Raw genomic sequence first — 14,041 nt, 5'->3', positions numbered from 1 at the left:
TCTGTTTGATGACCATGTTCTCTACCCACCCCCTTTCTTCATTTATCGTGTTTTTTCTCTCACAGAGATTAAAATGCACATTGCAAAATAGAGCCAGGCTGGCATGGTGGCTCACACCTATAATCCCAGCACTTTGGGAGGCTGAGGTGGGGGGATTGCTTGAGTTTAGGAGTTCAAGACCAGCCCATCATGAGACCCGTGTCTCTGTAAACTAAAAAAAATTAGCCAGGCCTGGTGGCATGCACTTGTAGTCCCGGCTACTTAGGAGGCTGAGGTGGGAGGATTGCTTGAGCCCAGGAGGTGGAGGCTGTAGTAAGCCTTGATCATGCCACTGCACTCCAGCCTAGATGACAGTGCGAGACCCTATCTCTTAAAAAAAAAATTCAAACTTTACAAAACTGTGTTTAAAAGGAAAACTCCACAGCAATGCTCCCCTCTGGAGCAAGCTGCTTTAAAGTCTGATTTTGTTGCTTCCAGCAGTACTAAGAAGATTTTACTGAGGACAGTAAATGTCCCTAAATCCTCAAATCTAAAATCTGGTACTCTCACTGTGTGGCTGATGTGCCTTTTTTGACTAAAAAAAAATTTTTTTTGCTGATTATAAAAATAATTCGCTCATTATATAACGTTTTGAAAATACAAGGACACAGACACACGAGAAGATAAAAATCACCCATACTCCCATTACCCAGAGATAAACACTGTTTACATTTTGACCTAGTTCTTCTTGTGATCCTTTCTGGATTTATACAATCTTTAAAAATAAAAATCGGAATCATGCTACATGACAACACAAACACTTTCTGTCTCTAAGCAGCCCTCCCCAGCAGAACTCTTACAGGGCTTCAGTGGACATGTGTCCCCTAAAATTTATGAAAAATTGTGTATTTGCGGCCAGGCGCGGTGGCTCACGCTTGTAATCCCAGCACTTTGGGAGGCCGAGGCAGGCGGATCATGAGGTCAGGAGATTGAGACCACGATGAAACCCCATCTCTACTAAAAATACAAAAAATTAGCCGGGCGTGGTGGCGGGTGCCTGTAGTCCCATCTACTCGGAGAGGCTGAGGCAGGAGAATGGCGTGAACCCGGGAGGAAGGAATTGCCAAGGACACCCCTGACAAGAACTCAAAAAAAAAAAAAGTAAAGAAAAATTGTGTATATGCATATTTTATAGAGTCCTTATTTTCGCTGATTCAGACACTTTTTTTTTTTTTTTTAAATGGAGTCTGGCTCTGTTGCCCAGGCTGGATGTCTGGCATTGGCTCACATCCCTCCCATTCAACAATCTCCAGGGATTACAGGTGCCTGCCACAACGCCCGGATGATTTTTTTGTGTTTTTAGTAGAGACAGGGTTTCACCATGTTGGTCAGACTGGTCTTGAACTCCTGACCTCAGTGAGCCACCGTGCCTGGCCAGGGTTTTACATGTATTTGGCTTTTCTTTTTTCTTTTTTTTTTTTTTTGAGACAGTGTCTCACTCTGTCACCCAGGCTGGAGTGTAGTGGCATGATCACAGCTCAATGCAGCCTCAAAACTCCTGAGCTCAAGGAACCCTCCTCCCAAAGTGCTGGGATTACAGGCGTGAACCAGTGGTATGCCCCAGCCTTGGTTTAGGAAGCTGCCTACATAAAGGATACACTCTGGCCAGTGATAGCACAGCCCTTATCATTGACATTTGTTTGCTTTTTAATTTTCTTATATCTTTCAACATGTAGAAGTTTTAAAATTTTTATGCAATCGGATCTATCAGTTTTTTCCTTTATGATTTCTGGCTTTGATGTTATATGTTGCAATGATCTTTCCCAACCCAAGATTAAATAGTTGCTCTCCCCTTGTAAAATAAATATTATTTTATTTATTTATTTATTTATTTATTTTCTGAGATGGAGTCTTGCTTTTTTGCCCAGGCTGGAGTGCAGTGGTGTGATCTTGGCTCATTGCAACCTCCACCTCCTGGGTTCAAGCAATTCTCCTGCCTCAGCCTTCCAAGTAGCTGGGATTACAGGTGTGTGCCACCACACCCGGCTAATTTTTTTTTTTTTGTATTCTTAGTAGAGATGAGGTTTCACCATGTTGGTCAGGCTGGTCTTGAACTCTTGACCTTGTGATGTGCCTGCCTTGGCCTCCCAAAGTGCTGGGATTACAGGCGTGAGTCACCACGCCCGGCCCTATTTTATTTTATTTTTTGAGACCGGGTCTCTCTCTGTCACCCAGGCTGGAGGGCAATGGTGATCTTGGCTCACTGCAACCTTAACCTCCTGGGCTCAAGGAATTCTCCCACCTCAGCTTTCCAAGTAACTAGGACTATAGGTGCATACCACCATGCCTGGCTAATTTTATTTTATATAGAGACAAGATCTCACTATGTTGCCTAGGCTGGTCTTAGACTTCTAGGCTCAAGTGATCCTCCTGCCTCAGCCTCCCAAAGTGCTGGGATTATAGGCATGAGCCACTGCGCCTGGCCCCCTTTTTATTTATTTATTTATTTATTTATTTTTTTTTTTTTTTTTTTTTTGAGACGGAGTCTCGCTCTGTCACCCAGGCTGGAGTGCAGTGGCGTGATCTCGGCTCACTGCAAGCTCTGCCTCCCGGGTTCATGCCATTCTTCTGCCTCAGCCTCTCTGAGTAGCTGGGACTACAGGCGCCCGCCACCACGCCCGGCTAATTTTTTTTTGTATTTTTAGTAGAGACGGGGTTTCACCGTGGTCTCGATCTCCTGACCTCGTGATCCGCCCGCCTTGGCCTCCCAAAGTGCTGGGATTACAAGCGTGAGCCGCCGCGCCCGGCCTATTATTTATTTTTGAGACAGCATCTTGTGTTGCCCCAACTGGAGTGCAGTGGCACAGTCATGGTTCACTGCAGCCTCGACCTCCTGGGCTCAAGCAATCTTCCCACCTCAGCTTCTGAGCAGCTAGGACTACGGGCATGTGCCACCAAACCCAGCTAATGTTTTTTATGTTTTGTAGAGATGGGGTCTTGCTGTATTGCTCAAGTTGGTCTCAAACTCCTGGGCTCAAGCAGTCCTCCTGCCTTGAGGACTGGGATTACAGGTGTGAGCCACTGGGCCTGGCCTCCCTTTTTAAAGTATATGTTTTTTATTTTTATGCCTAAATCTCTGGTAGTTCAGTTAGAATTCATTTTCAAGTAAGGTAGAAGGTGGAAGCAGAAGGCGTTTCTTCTCCAAGTAGACAACAAATTGTTCTGACATAACTTGTTGTATAATCTATGCTTTTCAATACCAATTTATCAGAAGCGGAATTCTTTTTTTTTGAGATAGGGGTCTCACTCTGTCACCCAGGTGGGGTGCAGTGGCGCTATCTTGGTTCACTGCAACTTCTGCCTCCCAGGCTCAAGTGATCCTCCCACCCCAGCCTCCTGAGTATCTGGGACCACAGGTGCATGAGCCACCATGCCTGGCTAATTTTTTGTATTTTTGCTAGAGATGGGGTCTCCCCATGTTGCCCAGGCTGGCGAAGCTGTGTTACCAATATTTGAACCTGTTTAGGACTTTCCATTCTTTCCCACTGATACACTGTCAGGATGTACATGATACTACACAGTTTTATCTATTGTAGCTTGTGGTTTTCATTTTAAAGGTTGGTATCCCCAGTGCTGCATTTCCCCTTCCCCCTAAAGTTTCCTGGGTTATTTCTGCTTAAGTACTCATTCAGATGAACTTCAGAACCATTTTGTTAAGCTTCCCTAAGAGATCCTGTGGGAATTGCTACTGGAATGGATTATACTTATGGAGCACTCTCGGATAGCTGCTGTCTTTCTGGCATCACATTGTACTTGCTTTGACTGTTGTCATTCAGGGAGCCTCCACCAAGGCGCTGGTGCAACACCTGCCAACTCTACTACATGGGGGACCTGATCCAACACCGCAGGACACAGGACCACAAGGTAGGAGGGCCTGCACGCTGCAGAGGCACCCGCACTGCCGTCTCCAAGTGGAGGCCAGGCAACACAGAGCCCCAGTTGGAAAGTAAACGTTCCTCTTTGCCCCTGCACACCCATAACCCACAATGCAGTTTCTGGATGAGTCAGTCTTGTTTCTTCTTCGGGCTTCAGGTTCCCCATCTGTCCAGTGTAGGCCAGGCCCCATCTCACCTGCCATTCAGCCATGGGGCTCACAGGGGTTATTTGGGCAGCTGCCCTCTCTCTCGTCTTCTCTCTGTGTCTGTCCTGTCTCTGTGTTGCCATCTGTCATCCCATCTCTCAGCCACCCACACCACGAAGAGATGTGTTTGCCCATGTTCCAGTGCAGGGGTGGAGCACAGCCCGGCTTGTTACAGATATGGTGGGCCTGCCCGGGGGAGGTGAGCTGTTGCTGGGCCCCGCCTGGGTGCTAGTCAGGGGGCTTGCACCTGGGGACACTGCTTGGTTGGCCTGCCTTTTTCCAGATTGCCAAACAATCCTTGCGACCCTTCTGCACTGTTTGCAACCGCTACTTCAAAACCCCTCGCAAGTTTGTGGAGCACGTGAAGTCCCAGGGGCATAAGGACAAAGCCAAGGAGGTAACCTGAGCTCCCTCAGAGGACATGGGCCCAGAGAGGTACAGAGCCTTGGCCAAGGTCGTGCAGCAAGTTGAGGTTTATCCCAGCCCAAACTCACAGCGGGTCTGGAGGGATTGGGACTCTTGTGGGGTGGGGGGGGGCGGGGAGTGGCGTGGGTAGGGCATGGCCCCTTGGCTGTTCAGAGCTGACCTGAGCCCCTTGCCTACTCCCTGGGCAGCTGAAGTCGCTTGAGAAAGAGATTGCTGGCCAAGATGAGGACCACTTCATTACAGTGGATGCTGTGGGTTGCTTCGAGGGTGATGAAGAAGAGGAAGAGGATGATGAGGATGAAGAAGAGATCGAGGTTGAGGAGGAACTCTGCAAGCAGGTGCTGGGGGGAGGGTGTGGGAGGCGGGCTCGGTGCTGGATTCCCAGCCCAGGACAGACCTCATCCCACCTCCCGGAGGCCAGACACTGGGCTGGCATCTGTGAGCACTAATGCTTGCCAAAACTGATTATTACTGTCAACTGCCTTCTGCATGACTATGTAATTATGCATGATGACTAGAGAGTGGCAGTTAAAATATGCAAAGCCTGACTGAAATTTGGACCTGTGTGGAGGAAGGGAAACGGAACAGCATCAGTAAAGGCACGGAGATGGGAAACTATGTAGTGTGCAAAGGAAAAGTCAGATGATGGTGATGATAATGGTGAGACTGACAGCAGCAGACGTCTTTTTGAGCACTTAGTGTGTTCCAGGCGTGTGTACCAAGCACTATCCTGGCTGAATCTCATCAGATTAGATGGCAGGAAGTAAAACTTCAGAGTCCACGTTTCCAATGCCACAGCTACCCTGTCTCCCATGAATGAGGAGCTGGAGGAGCTTGGATTCTTTGCAGTTTTTTTTTTTTTTCGAGACGGAGTCTCGCTCTGTCGCCCAGGCTAGAGTGCAATGGTGCGATCTCGGCTCACTGAAACCTCCACCTCCTGAGTTCATGCGATTCTCATGCCTCAGCCTCCCAAGTAGCTGGGATCACAGGTGCCTGCCACCACGCCCGGCTAATTTTTGTATTTTTAGTAGAGACAGGGTTTCACCGTGTTGGCCAGGCTGGTCTCGAACTCCTGACCTCAGGTGATCCACCCACCTCAGCCTCCCAAAGTGCTGGGATTACAGGCGTGAGCCACCATGCCCAGCCAGATTCTTTGCAGTTTAACACGTTTCCACAGAGTGTGTTCTAGGTCAGGCCCTGGTGCTGGACGCAGGGACCCATGAGGGCCAAGGCCTGGTCCTTGCCCTCAAAGGCTGACCCAGTTATAGTTCAGGGTGGTGAGGGGCCAACTGGGGCTGCCCATAGCCTCTGGCAGCCAAAGTGGGGTATTGAGGGGCTGGGGAAGAAGCGTTGTGGGGGTGGCCTGCAGTCCTAGGCAGGGTAGAATGAGGCCCAGCTTCGTTGCTCAGTAGTTACATCATCTCAGGCAAGCCACTTGGCCTCTCTGAGCCTCAGTCACCTCTGCTCAGAAGTAACAATCTGAACTTGGACTATAAGGGAAGCCCAGGGCCCACAGCTTGGTCCTAGGAAGGGCTTAGCAAACTGGGGTGGTTGTCCTTCTTGGAAGCCACATTTGTTTGCCTGGCGAGTGGTGGAGGGCACTGCTAGGCCTGCTAGGGCTGACACAGCCAGTGTCAGATGACCTCATCTAACATCCAGCAGGTGAAATGCAGAGTCTTTGATCCCTTGAAACCCACCCCCTAGGACCAAGGTCACGCAGTATTGGATAGGACCTCAGGGAGTTAGCAGGGGGCTCATGGTTGAGTGTGAACTATGGCTTAGACCTACAGGGTTCCCTGCCCAGCTCCTCCACAAACCAGCTGTGCAACCCTAGACAAGTGAGTTAATGTCCCTGGGCCTCAGTTTCTTCTTAGTAAAATGTGTGTAGCCATAGAGGGCTGTTATGAGGATTCAGTCAGATGACACATGATGTCTTGGGCACACCTGGTGTGGATTATGGTGCCTGTAGGAGCAGGAGGGCTTCCTGGAGGAGGGGGCTAGTTGAACAGAGTCTAGAAAGTATAGATTGGGAAGAGCACTCTGGGAGGCAGGATCACCACATGCAAAGGCTCAGAGAACGCCACCCACTACCTCCTGGAAATCAAGGGGATTCTGTATGTCCAAGGGCATTGGTGGTCTCTAGGCCCCTGACCTGTGTCTGGGAGGTGTCAAGGGGAAGCCAGATCCAAGGCCCACACTTGCGTGTTTTCAGGTGAGGTCCAGAGATATATCCAGAGAGGAGTGGAAGGGCTCGGAGACCTACAGCCCCAATACTGCATATGGTAAGGCCCCAGCTCTGAGCTCACCTGCAGGAGCTTCGGCCCTTGGGCCCAGCCTCCACATGACCCTCCCATATCCCAGCCTTGGCATTCTAGCTGGGAAGCCTTCTCTTCTGCTCCTGCCTAGAGGGTCAGGGAGCACACGGGCCCCTAGAGAGGGAGGGACACCTCGCTGGTACAGGGATGTGAGTGCAGACCCTGCTGTCCCGTCCTACAGGTGTGGACTTCCTGGTGCCCGTGATGGGCTACGTCTGCCGCATCTGCCACAAGTTCTATCACAGCAACTCAGGGGCACAGCTCTCCCACTGCAAGTCCCTGGGCCACTTTGAGAACCTGCAGGTGAGCCGGACATCCTGCCCTGTCCTCCCCTGGCCACAGACTTAGTCTTAATCCAAGCTGATCCGGGTGGCTAGTGGCCACCCCGTCTTGTGCTGGGCCTCAACCCCCAGTCACCAACCCCTGCACCAACAGGGAGAGAATTAGAGCTGGGGTGGGGTTGGGCTCTTATTGTTCAAGGGGATGTTGAGTGCCAGGCTGTTAGCTCCAGAGCCTTGGCCCAGAGAGGCCGAGTGCATCCCGCAGGGTCACAGAGCACACTAATACTGTCTCAGCCAGAGCTGGGGAAGTAGCTGCTGGCCAGGAGCATACCATGTAGGGAGGAGACCCTGACCTTACCTGCACCTTCTGTATCCAGAAATACAAGGCGGCCAAGAACCCCAGCCCCACCGCCCGACCTGTGAGCCGCCGGTGCGCAATCAACGCCCGGAACGCTTTGACAGCCCTGTTCACCTCCAGCGGCCGCGCACCCTCCCAGCCCAACACCCAGGACAAAACACCCAGCAAGGTGATGGCTCGGCCCTCCCAGCCCCCACTACCTCGGCGCTCAACCCGCCTCAAAACCTGATAGAGGGACCTCCCTGTCCCCGGCCTGCCTGGGTCCAGATCTGCTAATGCTTTTTAGGAGTCTGCCTGGAAACTTTGACATGGTTCATGTTTTTACTCAAAATCCAATAAAACAAGGTAGTTTGGCTGTGCAGTTCCCACCAGTACTTCTGTCTGGGTGGATAGGGGAAGGGGAGCACCCCAGCCAGCATTCAGCCAGCACCCAGCCTCTCTGGGCCATGTGGTGGCAGAACCAGAAGGCCAGACAGGCTCCCTGGGAACCAGGGACTCTGGATCACGAGGCACTTCACCTGTCTGAACTTCGGTTTCCCTCTTTTAAAAAAATGTTTAGGCCGGGCGCAGTGGCTCACACCTGTAATCCCAGCACTTTGGGAGGCTGAGGCGGGTGGATCACCTGAGGTCAGGAGTTCAAAACCGGCCTGGCCAACATGGCGAAACCGTCTCCACTAAAAAATACAAAAATTAGCTGGGTGTTGTGGCAGGCGCCTGTAATCCCAGCTACTCGGGAGGCTGAGGCAGGGAGAATTGCTTGAACCCAGGAGGTGGGGGTTGTAGTGAGCCGAGATCATGCCTGTGCACTCCAGCTTGGGCAAAAGAGTGAGACTCCATCTCAAAAAAAAAATTTAATTTTTGAGCCAGGCGTGTTGGCTCATGCCTATAATCCCAGCACTTTGGGAGGCTGAGGTGGGCGGATCACCTGAGGTCAGGAGTTTGAGATCAGCCTGGCTAACATGGAGAAATCCCGTCTCTACTAAAAATACAATTAGCCGGGCATGGTGGCGCACACCTGTAATCCCAGCTACCCGGGAGGCTGAGACAGTGAGGCAGGAGAATCGCTTCAACCTGGGAGGCAGAGGTTGCAGTGAGCCAAGATCATGCCATTGCACTCCAGCCTAGGTGACTCCATCTCAAAAAAAAAAAATTAATTTTAATTTTTATTTATTTTTTGAGATGGAGTCTCGCTGTGTCTCTCAGGGTGGAGTGCAATGACCCGATCTCAGCTCACTGAAACCTCCACCTCCCAGGTTCAAGTGATTCTCCTACCTCAGCCTCCTGAGTAGCTGGGATTACAGGCACACGCCACCATGCCCAACTTTTTGTATTTTTAGTATAGACAGGGTTTCACCATGTTGGCGAGGCTGGTCTTGAACTCCTGACCTTAAATGATCTGCCTGCCTTGGCCTCCCAAAGTGCTGAGATTACAGGCGTGAGCCACCGCACATGGCTAATTTTTATTTTTTTGAGGCAGGGTCTGGCTCTGTTGCTCAAACTGGAGTACAGTGGTGCCAATCTCGGCTCACTGCAATCTCTGCCTCCCAGGCTTAAGCCATCCTCCCACCTCAACTTCCCAAGTAGCTGGGACCACAGGCGTGTGCCATGACGCCCGGGTAATTTTTCTTATGTTTTTGGCAGAGATGGTGTTTCGCCATGTTGCCCAGGCTGGTCTCAAATTCCTGGGCTTGAGCAATCCGCCCACCGTGGCATTCCAAACTGCTGGGATTATAGGTGTGAGCCACTGTGCATGGCCGTTTCCCTCTTAATAACGTATCAGAACTGGGGAAGTTCCTTTGGCTGGAGGCCTAGCAAGGTCAAGTGACTTGCTGAAGGCCACGCAGTTGGTAAGTGGTTGGGATTTGACCTGGGCCTGAGCTCTCTGACCCGTGCTGGCCTGTCTCTCCAGCTGCACCCTTTGGAGTGCAGGAGTGGGGTCCTTGCTGCTCAGGCCCTCTGGTTCTCTTCTTGGTTCACTAGTAGGCCCCCGCCCTCCTGGTCAGGCGACCCTAAGATGAATCATGGGTGGATGGGGCCTGGGCTGAGTTGACCCTCTACTTCTGCTATTTCCTCATTAGAAAGACCCATAGAGATAAACGACCAGACCAACTCTGTTATTAGGGAGATAGGCCAAGAGTGGGAGGGCAATGCTGAGGCTGCATAGCATGTATAGCATGTCTTAGCATGTTGGCTATCTTGGTGAAAGGCCCTAGTACCCAGAGAGGCTGAGAGCATCACATAAGGTCACACAGCATGTCCAACAGTCTCAACCGGGCTTCTGGGCTAGGAAGCAGCTGCTGGCCAGGAATGTACCAGGTAGGGAGGAAGCTCTGCCCTCACCTGCACATTCTGTGTCCGGAAGTACAGGTGACCAAGAACCCCAGCCCCACCACCTGGCCTCTGAGCTGCCAGGACGTGATCAACACCTGAACACCTAGACGGTCCTGTTCGCCTCCAGCAGCTGCTGGGGTTCTCGTCCTGGGATACAGAGGAGAGAGGCACAGCGGTGTGGGAGACCCATTTAATGTGGACACTCAAGGCCTGGGCAGAGTGGGGAGTGCCCAGGAGTTGGGTGGGCAGGCAAGTGGGTAGGTTGCAGGCCCACTCTTGGCCCCAGGAGGGCATGCCAGGCGGTAGGGGCTGGCTCAGGTAGGCCAAGGGGAGGCCCAGGCAGGAAGGGTGGCCCAGGCAGGCAGACCCACCAGGGGGCCCTGAAGGCCAGCCCTTGAGAAGGTGTCTAAGCCAGGGGGTGAGTGCCCAGGCCAGAGCCTAGCCCAGGGAGGCAGGGTTGGGTCCCAGTTGGGGGCTCTTGGAGCCTAGGGGCTGGCATCACTGGGGGCCTCCCCGAGCTGCTGCTGGAACTCCAGGCGTGTCTGCCGGTTGGACTCCAGCAGCTCCTGGAGGCGGGCGTGGAGGTGGTCGTTCTTCTCCTCCAGGTGGTCCAGACAGGAGTTGATCTGGTCCAGCATGGAGTTGATGGCAGCGTATTCTGGGAGGAAGGCGAAAGACAGAGCCCAGATCCTGTGTCTCCTTGGGGCTAATGGACACCCTCCCTCCACCGTTTCCCAGCCTGCTTCCCAAAGGGCTTTGTGCAAGTCCCTACTGCTTCCTGAGCCTCAGTGTCACCGTCTGGAAAATGGGTGGATACCAAAAGAGGAATGGCTTTGAATGAATGACACCTTAGTACTGCATCCTTTTTTCTAGGGTTAGGGTGGTCACAGGGTGGCGAGCCAGTGTCCTACATGGGAAGTCCTGCCAGGTGCCAAGTCTCTGCACTTCCTGCAGCAGGTGCTTAGTGGCCAGAGCCCACATTCCTGAGTTGGGCATTCAAGGCCTCTGTCCCCAGATGGGCCCTGTTCTCTAGCCCTTCTGTGGCTCCCTCAGGATAAAACACCCAGTGGAGTCTCCAGCCCCTGCCTCCTAGCTAGCCCTGCCTCCCTGCCTCTTCCTTTCCTCTCTCACACCTGCCTTTACCTACCTCAGGCCCTTTGAACATGCTGCTGTCTCTGCCTGGAATGTGCTGGGTCCTCCCATCTTCCTTCCCTCTTCTCCTCCTGGATGAGTCCCACTCATCCTTCAAGTCTCAGTATGGATGTCACCACCGGGAGCCCACCCAATGCCCCAGACTGGATCAGGCCTCTATGCTGAGCCCATAGCCCTCCTCAGCCCTCCACGACCCTCTCTCCAGGATTGACTGCTGTGCTTATCTGAGTGCTGTTCTGTTTCCCCATGAAAGGTGAACGGTCTTGTGTTCGCTGCTGGCTCCCTGGTGCCCTCACAGTTTTGCGATAAGCATTTGTTGAATGACTGAGTGAGTGAATGAATGAAGCCTCTGACTTTCCAGCCTCTCCGCCATTGCTCAACTATCCCTGCAACCTAGAATGCCTCAACCACAACAGCCCTTCAAGGACCAGCTCAAAATGCCTCCTCCAAGAAGTCTTCCCTGGTCTCCACTAGAAACCATCACTCCCGCCGAGCGTGGTGGCTCACGCTTGTAATCCCAGCACTTTGGGAGGCCGAGGCGGGCGGATCACGAGGTCAGGAGATCGAGACCACGGTGAAACCCCGTCTCTACTAAAAATACAAAAAAATTAGCCAGGCGTGGTGGCGGGCGCCTGTAGTCCCAGCTACTCAGAGAGGCTGAGGCAGGAGAATGGCGTGAACCCGGGAGGCGGAGCTTGCAGTGAGCCGAGATTGCGCCACTGCACTCCAGCCTGGGCGACAGAGCGAGACTCCGTCTCAAAAAAAAAAAAAAAAAAAAAAAGAAACCATCACTCCCTCCCCTCCACGCCTCCACGGCCACTCCAGAGCTGCCTTGCTCAGCAACACAGTGTCCCTGAGGACTTAAGGTCTGGGCCTGTGCCCACTGCGGGACCCAGTTCTGAGCCAGCCCATGACTCAGATACACTCGGCTGCCAGCTTGAGACCAAGGGGGAAGCAGCCGGTGGAGGAGCTGGAGGAGCGTATCTGGGTTATGGGTGCACATGTGCCTGTGTTCTGGGAAAGGGCACCCGTTGCCTAGAGTCAGCCACCCTCACAGACGACAGAGTCCTGGGAAATCGGCTGCATCTTAAAGTCCAACCCCCTCATGGTATATAGCTACGGAAACCGAGGCCTCAGAAGGAAGGAGCCTGCCCAGGGTCCTCCAGGTTGGTAACAGCCAAAACTCAGGATTGAACTTGGGGGTCAGGGGCACTTGGGTTTGAATTCCAGCTCTGCTTTACCCCAGCAAGTTGTACCTTTCTGGAAAAAAGGGAAAATAACTGGGTGGTTGTGAGGATTCAAACATATCAAGAGTTCAGACAGTGGCCGGCGTAGTGGCTCACGCCTGTAATCCCAGTACTTTGGGAAGCCAAGGCGGGTGGATCACCTGAGGTCAGGAGTTCTAGACCAGCCTGGCCAACATGGTGAAACACTCTCTACTAAAAATGTATAAAAATTAGCCAGGCGTGGTGGCAGGCACCTGTAGTCCCCACTACTCGGGAGGCTGAGGCATGAGAATCGTTTGAACCCGGAAGGCGGAGGTTGCAGTGAGCCAAGATTACGCCACTGTACTCCAGCCTGGGCAACAGAGCAAGACTCCGACTCAAAAGAAAAAACAGGATCTGGCCACAGCAAGTACTTAGTGGATGGTCATTATTATCAATATTTCGAATTCTGTGTCCATACAGGCTGGGAGGAGGAATTGGGGAGGCAGGTGCCCCATACGCCTCCAGGCCAGGCTTTATCTGTGTCAAGGGTACTTCCCAGTTCCAAGCCTTTGCTTCTGCCTGGGACACCACCCTCCTCCCCACTGTTCTAAGTACTGTCTGCCAACATCCACTCAATGTGGCCTCCTGGGAAGCTCTTCCTGATGCTCCCAACAGCATTGCCCAATGCAGAGCTACCTAAAACTATTGTGGTGATGGATGCACAACCCTGGGAATACACAAAAGCCCACTGAACTGTACAGTTTAAATGGGTAAGTTGTATAGCTCAATAAAGCTGTTACCCCAAACAAAACAAAGAGCATGCGCCATACTTACACCACATTTACTAAATCCTCAGTGTATGTTAACATGCCAATCTTTACTATACCAAAGAGAATAATGACAATAACTATTTACTGAACTCTTGCATGCTAGAACCTGCTAAGGATTTTCCTTTTTTTTTTTTTTTTTTTTTTTGCATTTAATTCTGACACATCCCAGTGCAGGAGACACTAATGGTTATTCCTATTTTATAGAGGGGGAAACTGAGGCTGAAGAAGGTGAGAAGGGAGCTGATGGTTCTCTCTCCACACCCCACCCCTGCACTCGTAAGCACGCAAAAGGCTGCTCTGTAAGCTGCTTACATTTGGCAAGGCCGCGAGGCTACACCAGCAAAGCCAGGTGGCTAGGGATGCTGAATCCGCAGAGCGACGCCCCCGCGCCCCCCACTCCACGCCCGGGCCCGGCCCCTCCGCTAAGCTCAACCCTGCCTCCCTCAGGTGCCTCGGTCTCCCCCAGGACTTAAGGAAGTAGTGGAGCAAGGCCCACAAGGGCGAGTGTCCCCGAAGCTGCCTTAGTTTCCCCATCTGTAAAACGGGACTGGTGACCTGCAGCTCTCACGAGGCTGGCGACCGGCTCGCGGGTGCTCGCGCTGCATCCGAGACAGCACCTACAACTCCGGATCCACTCGGGACGGAATGGGGTGGGCTCTTTGTTCCCTTCTGAGACCCCATCCCGATTCCCCTTCCCGGTAGGGCAGCCCTGAAAATGCAAGGTTGCTCCAGCAGCCCCCTCGGGTCACCTGCTTCCCCGAAGCCGTCCTCCTCGCCTTCCGCTCCCGCCTCCACCGGCATCCCCAGGTCTCCATTGGGGCCCGACATTGCGGGCTCGGGCGCCCGAAGGGCCGCGCGACGATGGAACGCGGCGACCGTCGCGCCGAAAGCCGGCGCCGAATGGAAGGTGGAGGCGGCGGATAGAACACCGGGCCGGAAGGGTAGAACGCGGCAGCAGATCTCCGCCCAGAGGCCGGTGCCCCGCCCCTGAAGCCGGAATCCCGCAGCTCCCGCTCCGCC

General features: G+C 52.8%; 2 protein-coding genes across 9 annotated transcripts in view; one reads left to right on the top strand and one right to left on the bottom strand.

Annotated features, from left to right (window-relative positions):
• Positions 1 to 7,926, top strand: part of CIZ1 (CDKN1A interacting zinc finger protein 1) — a 37,201-nt gene extending 29,275 nt beyond the window's left edge. For 2 of the 8 annotated variants that reach the window (XM_032165259.2, XM_032165261.2), the window contains exons 12-17: positions 3,816 to 3,903; positions 4,404 to 4,517; positions 4,735 to 4,884; positions 6,759 to 6,828; positions 7,043 to 7,164; positions 7,520 to 7,920. In XM_032165259.2, coding sequence (XP_032021150.1) covers positions 3,816 to 3,903; positions 4,404 to 4,517; positions 4,735 to 4,884; positions 6,759 to 6,828; positions 7,043 to 7,164; positions 7,520 to 7,729 — 754 coding nt within the window. In that variant the 3' untranslated portion in view covers positions 7,730 to 7,920. Of the gene's footprint in view, positions 1 to 3,815; positions 3,904 to 4,403; positions 4,518 to 4,734; positions 4,885 to 6,758; positions 6,829 to 7,042; positions 7,165 to 7,519 lie in introns of all 8 variants that reach the window. The other 6 variants (XM_032165262.2, XM_058445401.1, XM_032165265.2 and 3 more) reach the window with 6 other exon arrangements.
• A 2,081-nt stretch (positions 7,927 to 10,007) lies between these two features.
• BBLN (bublin coiled coil protein) lies at positions 10,008 to 14,041 on the bottom strand. Its single transcript, XM_032165242.2, has 2 exons — positions 13,771 to 14,041; positions 10,008 to 10,489 (listed from the first exon to the last, which is right to left on the bottom strand). The coding sequence occupies exons 1-2, from the start codon at positions 13,847 to 13,849 to the stop codon at positions 10,317 to 10,319; spliced, it is 252 nt and encodes an 83-aa protein (XP_032021133.1). The 5' UTR covers positions 13,850 to 14,041; the 3' UTR covers positions 10,008 to 10,316.

The sequence above is a fragment of the Hylobates moloch genome, unplaced genomic scaffold (genome assembly GCF_009828535.3).
Source record: "Hylobates moloch isolate HMO894 unplaced genomic scaffold, HMol_V3 SCAFFOLD_10, whole genome shotgun sequence".
NCBI lineage: Eukaryota > Metazoa > Chordata > Mammalia > Primates > Hylobatidae > Hylobates > Hylobates moloch.
The sequence above is the reverse complement of the archived record's forward strand: the minus strand, read 5'-3'. Positions and strand labels throughout refer to the sequence as shown.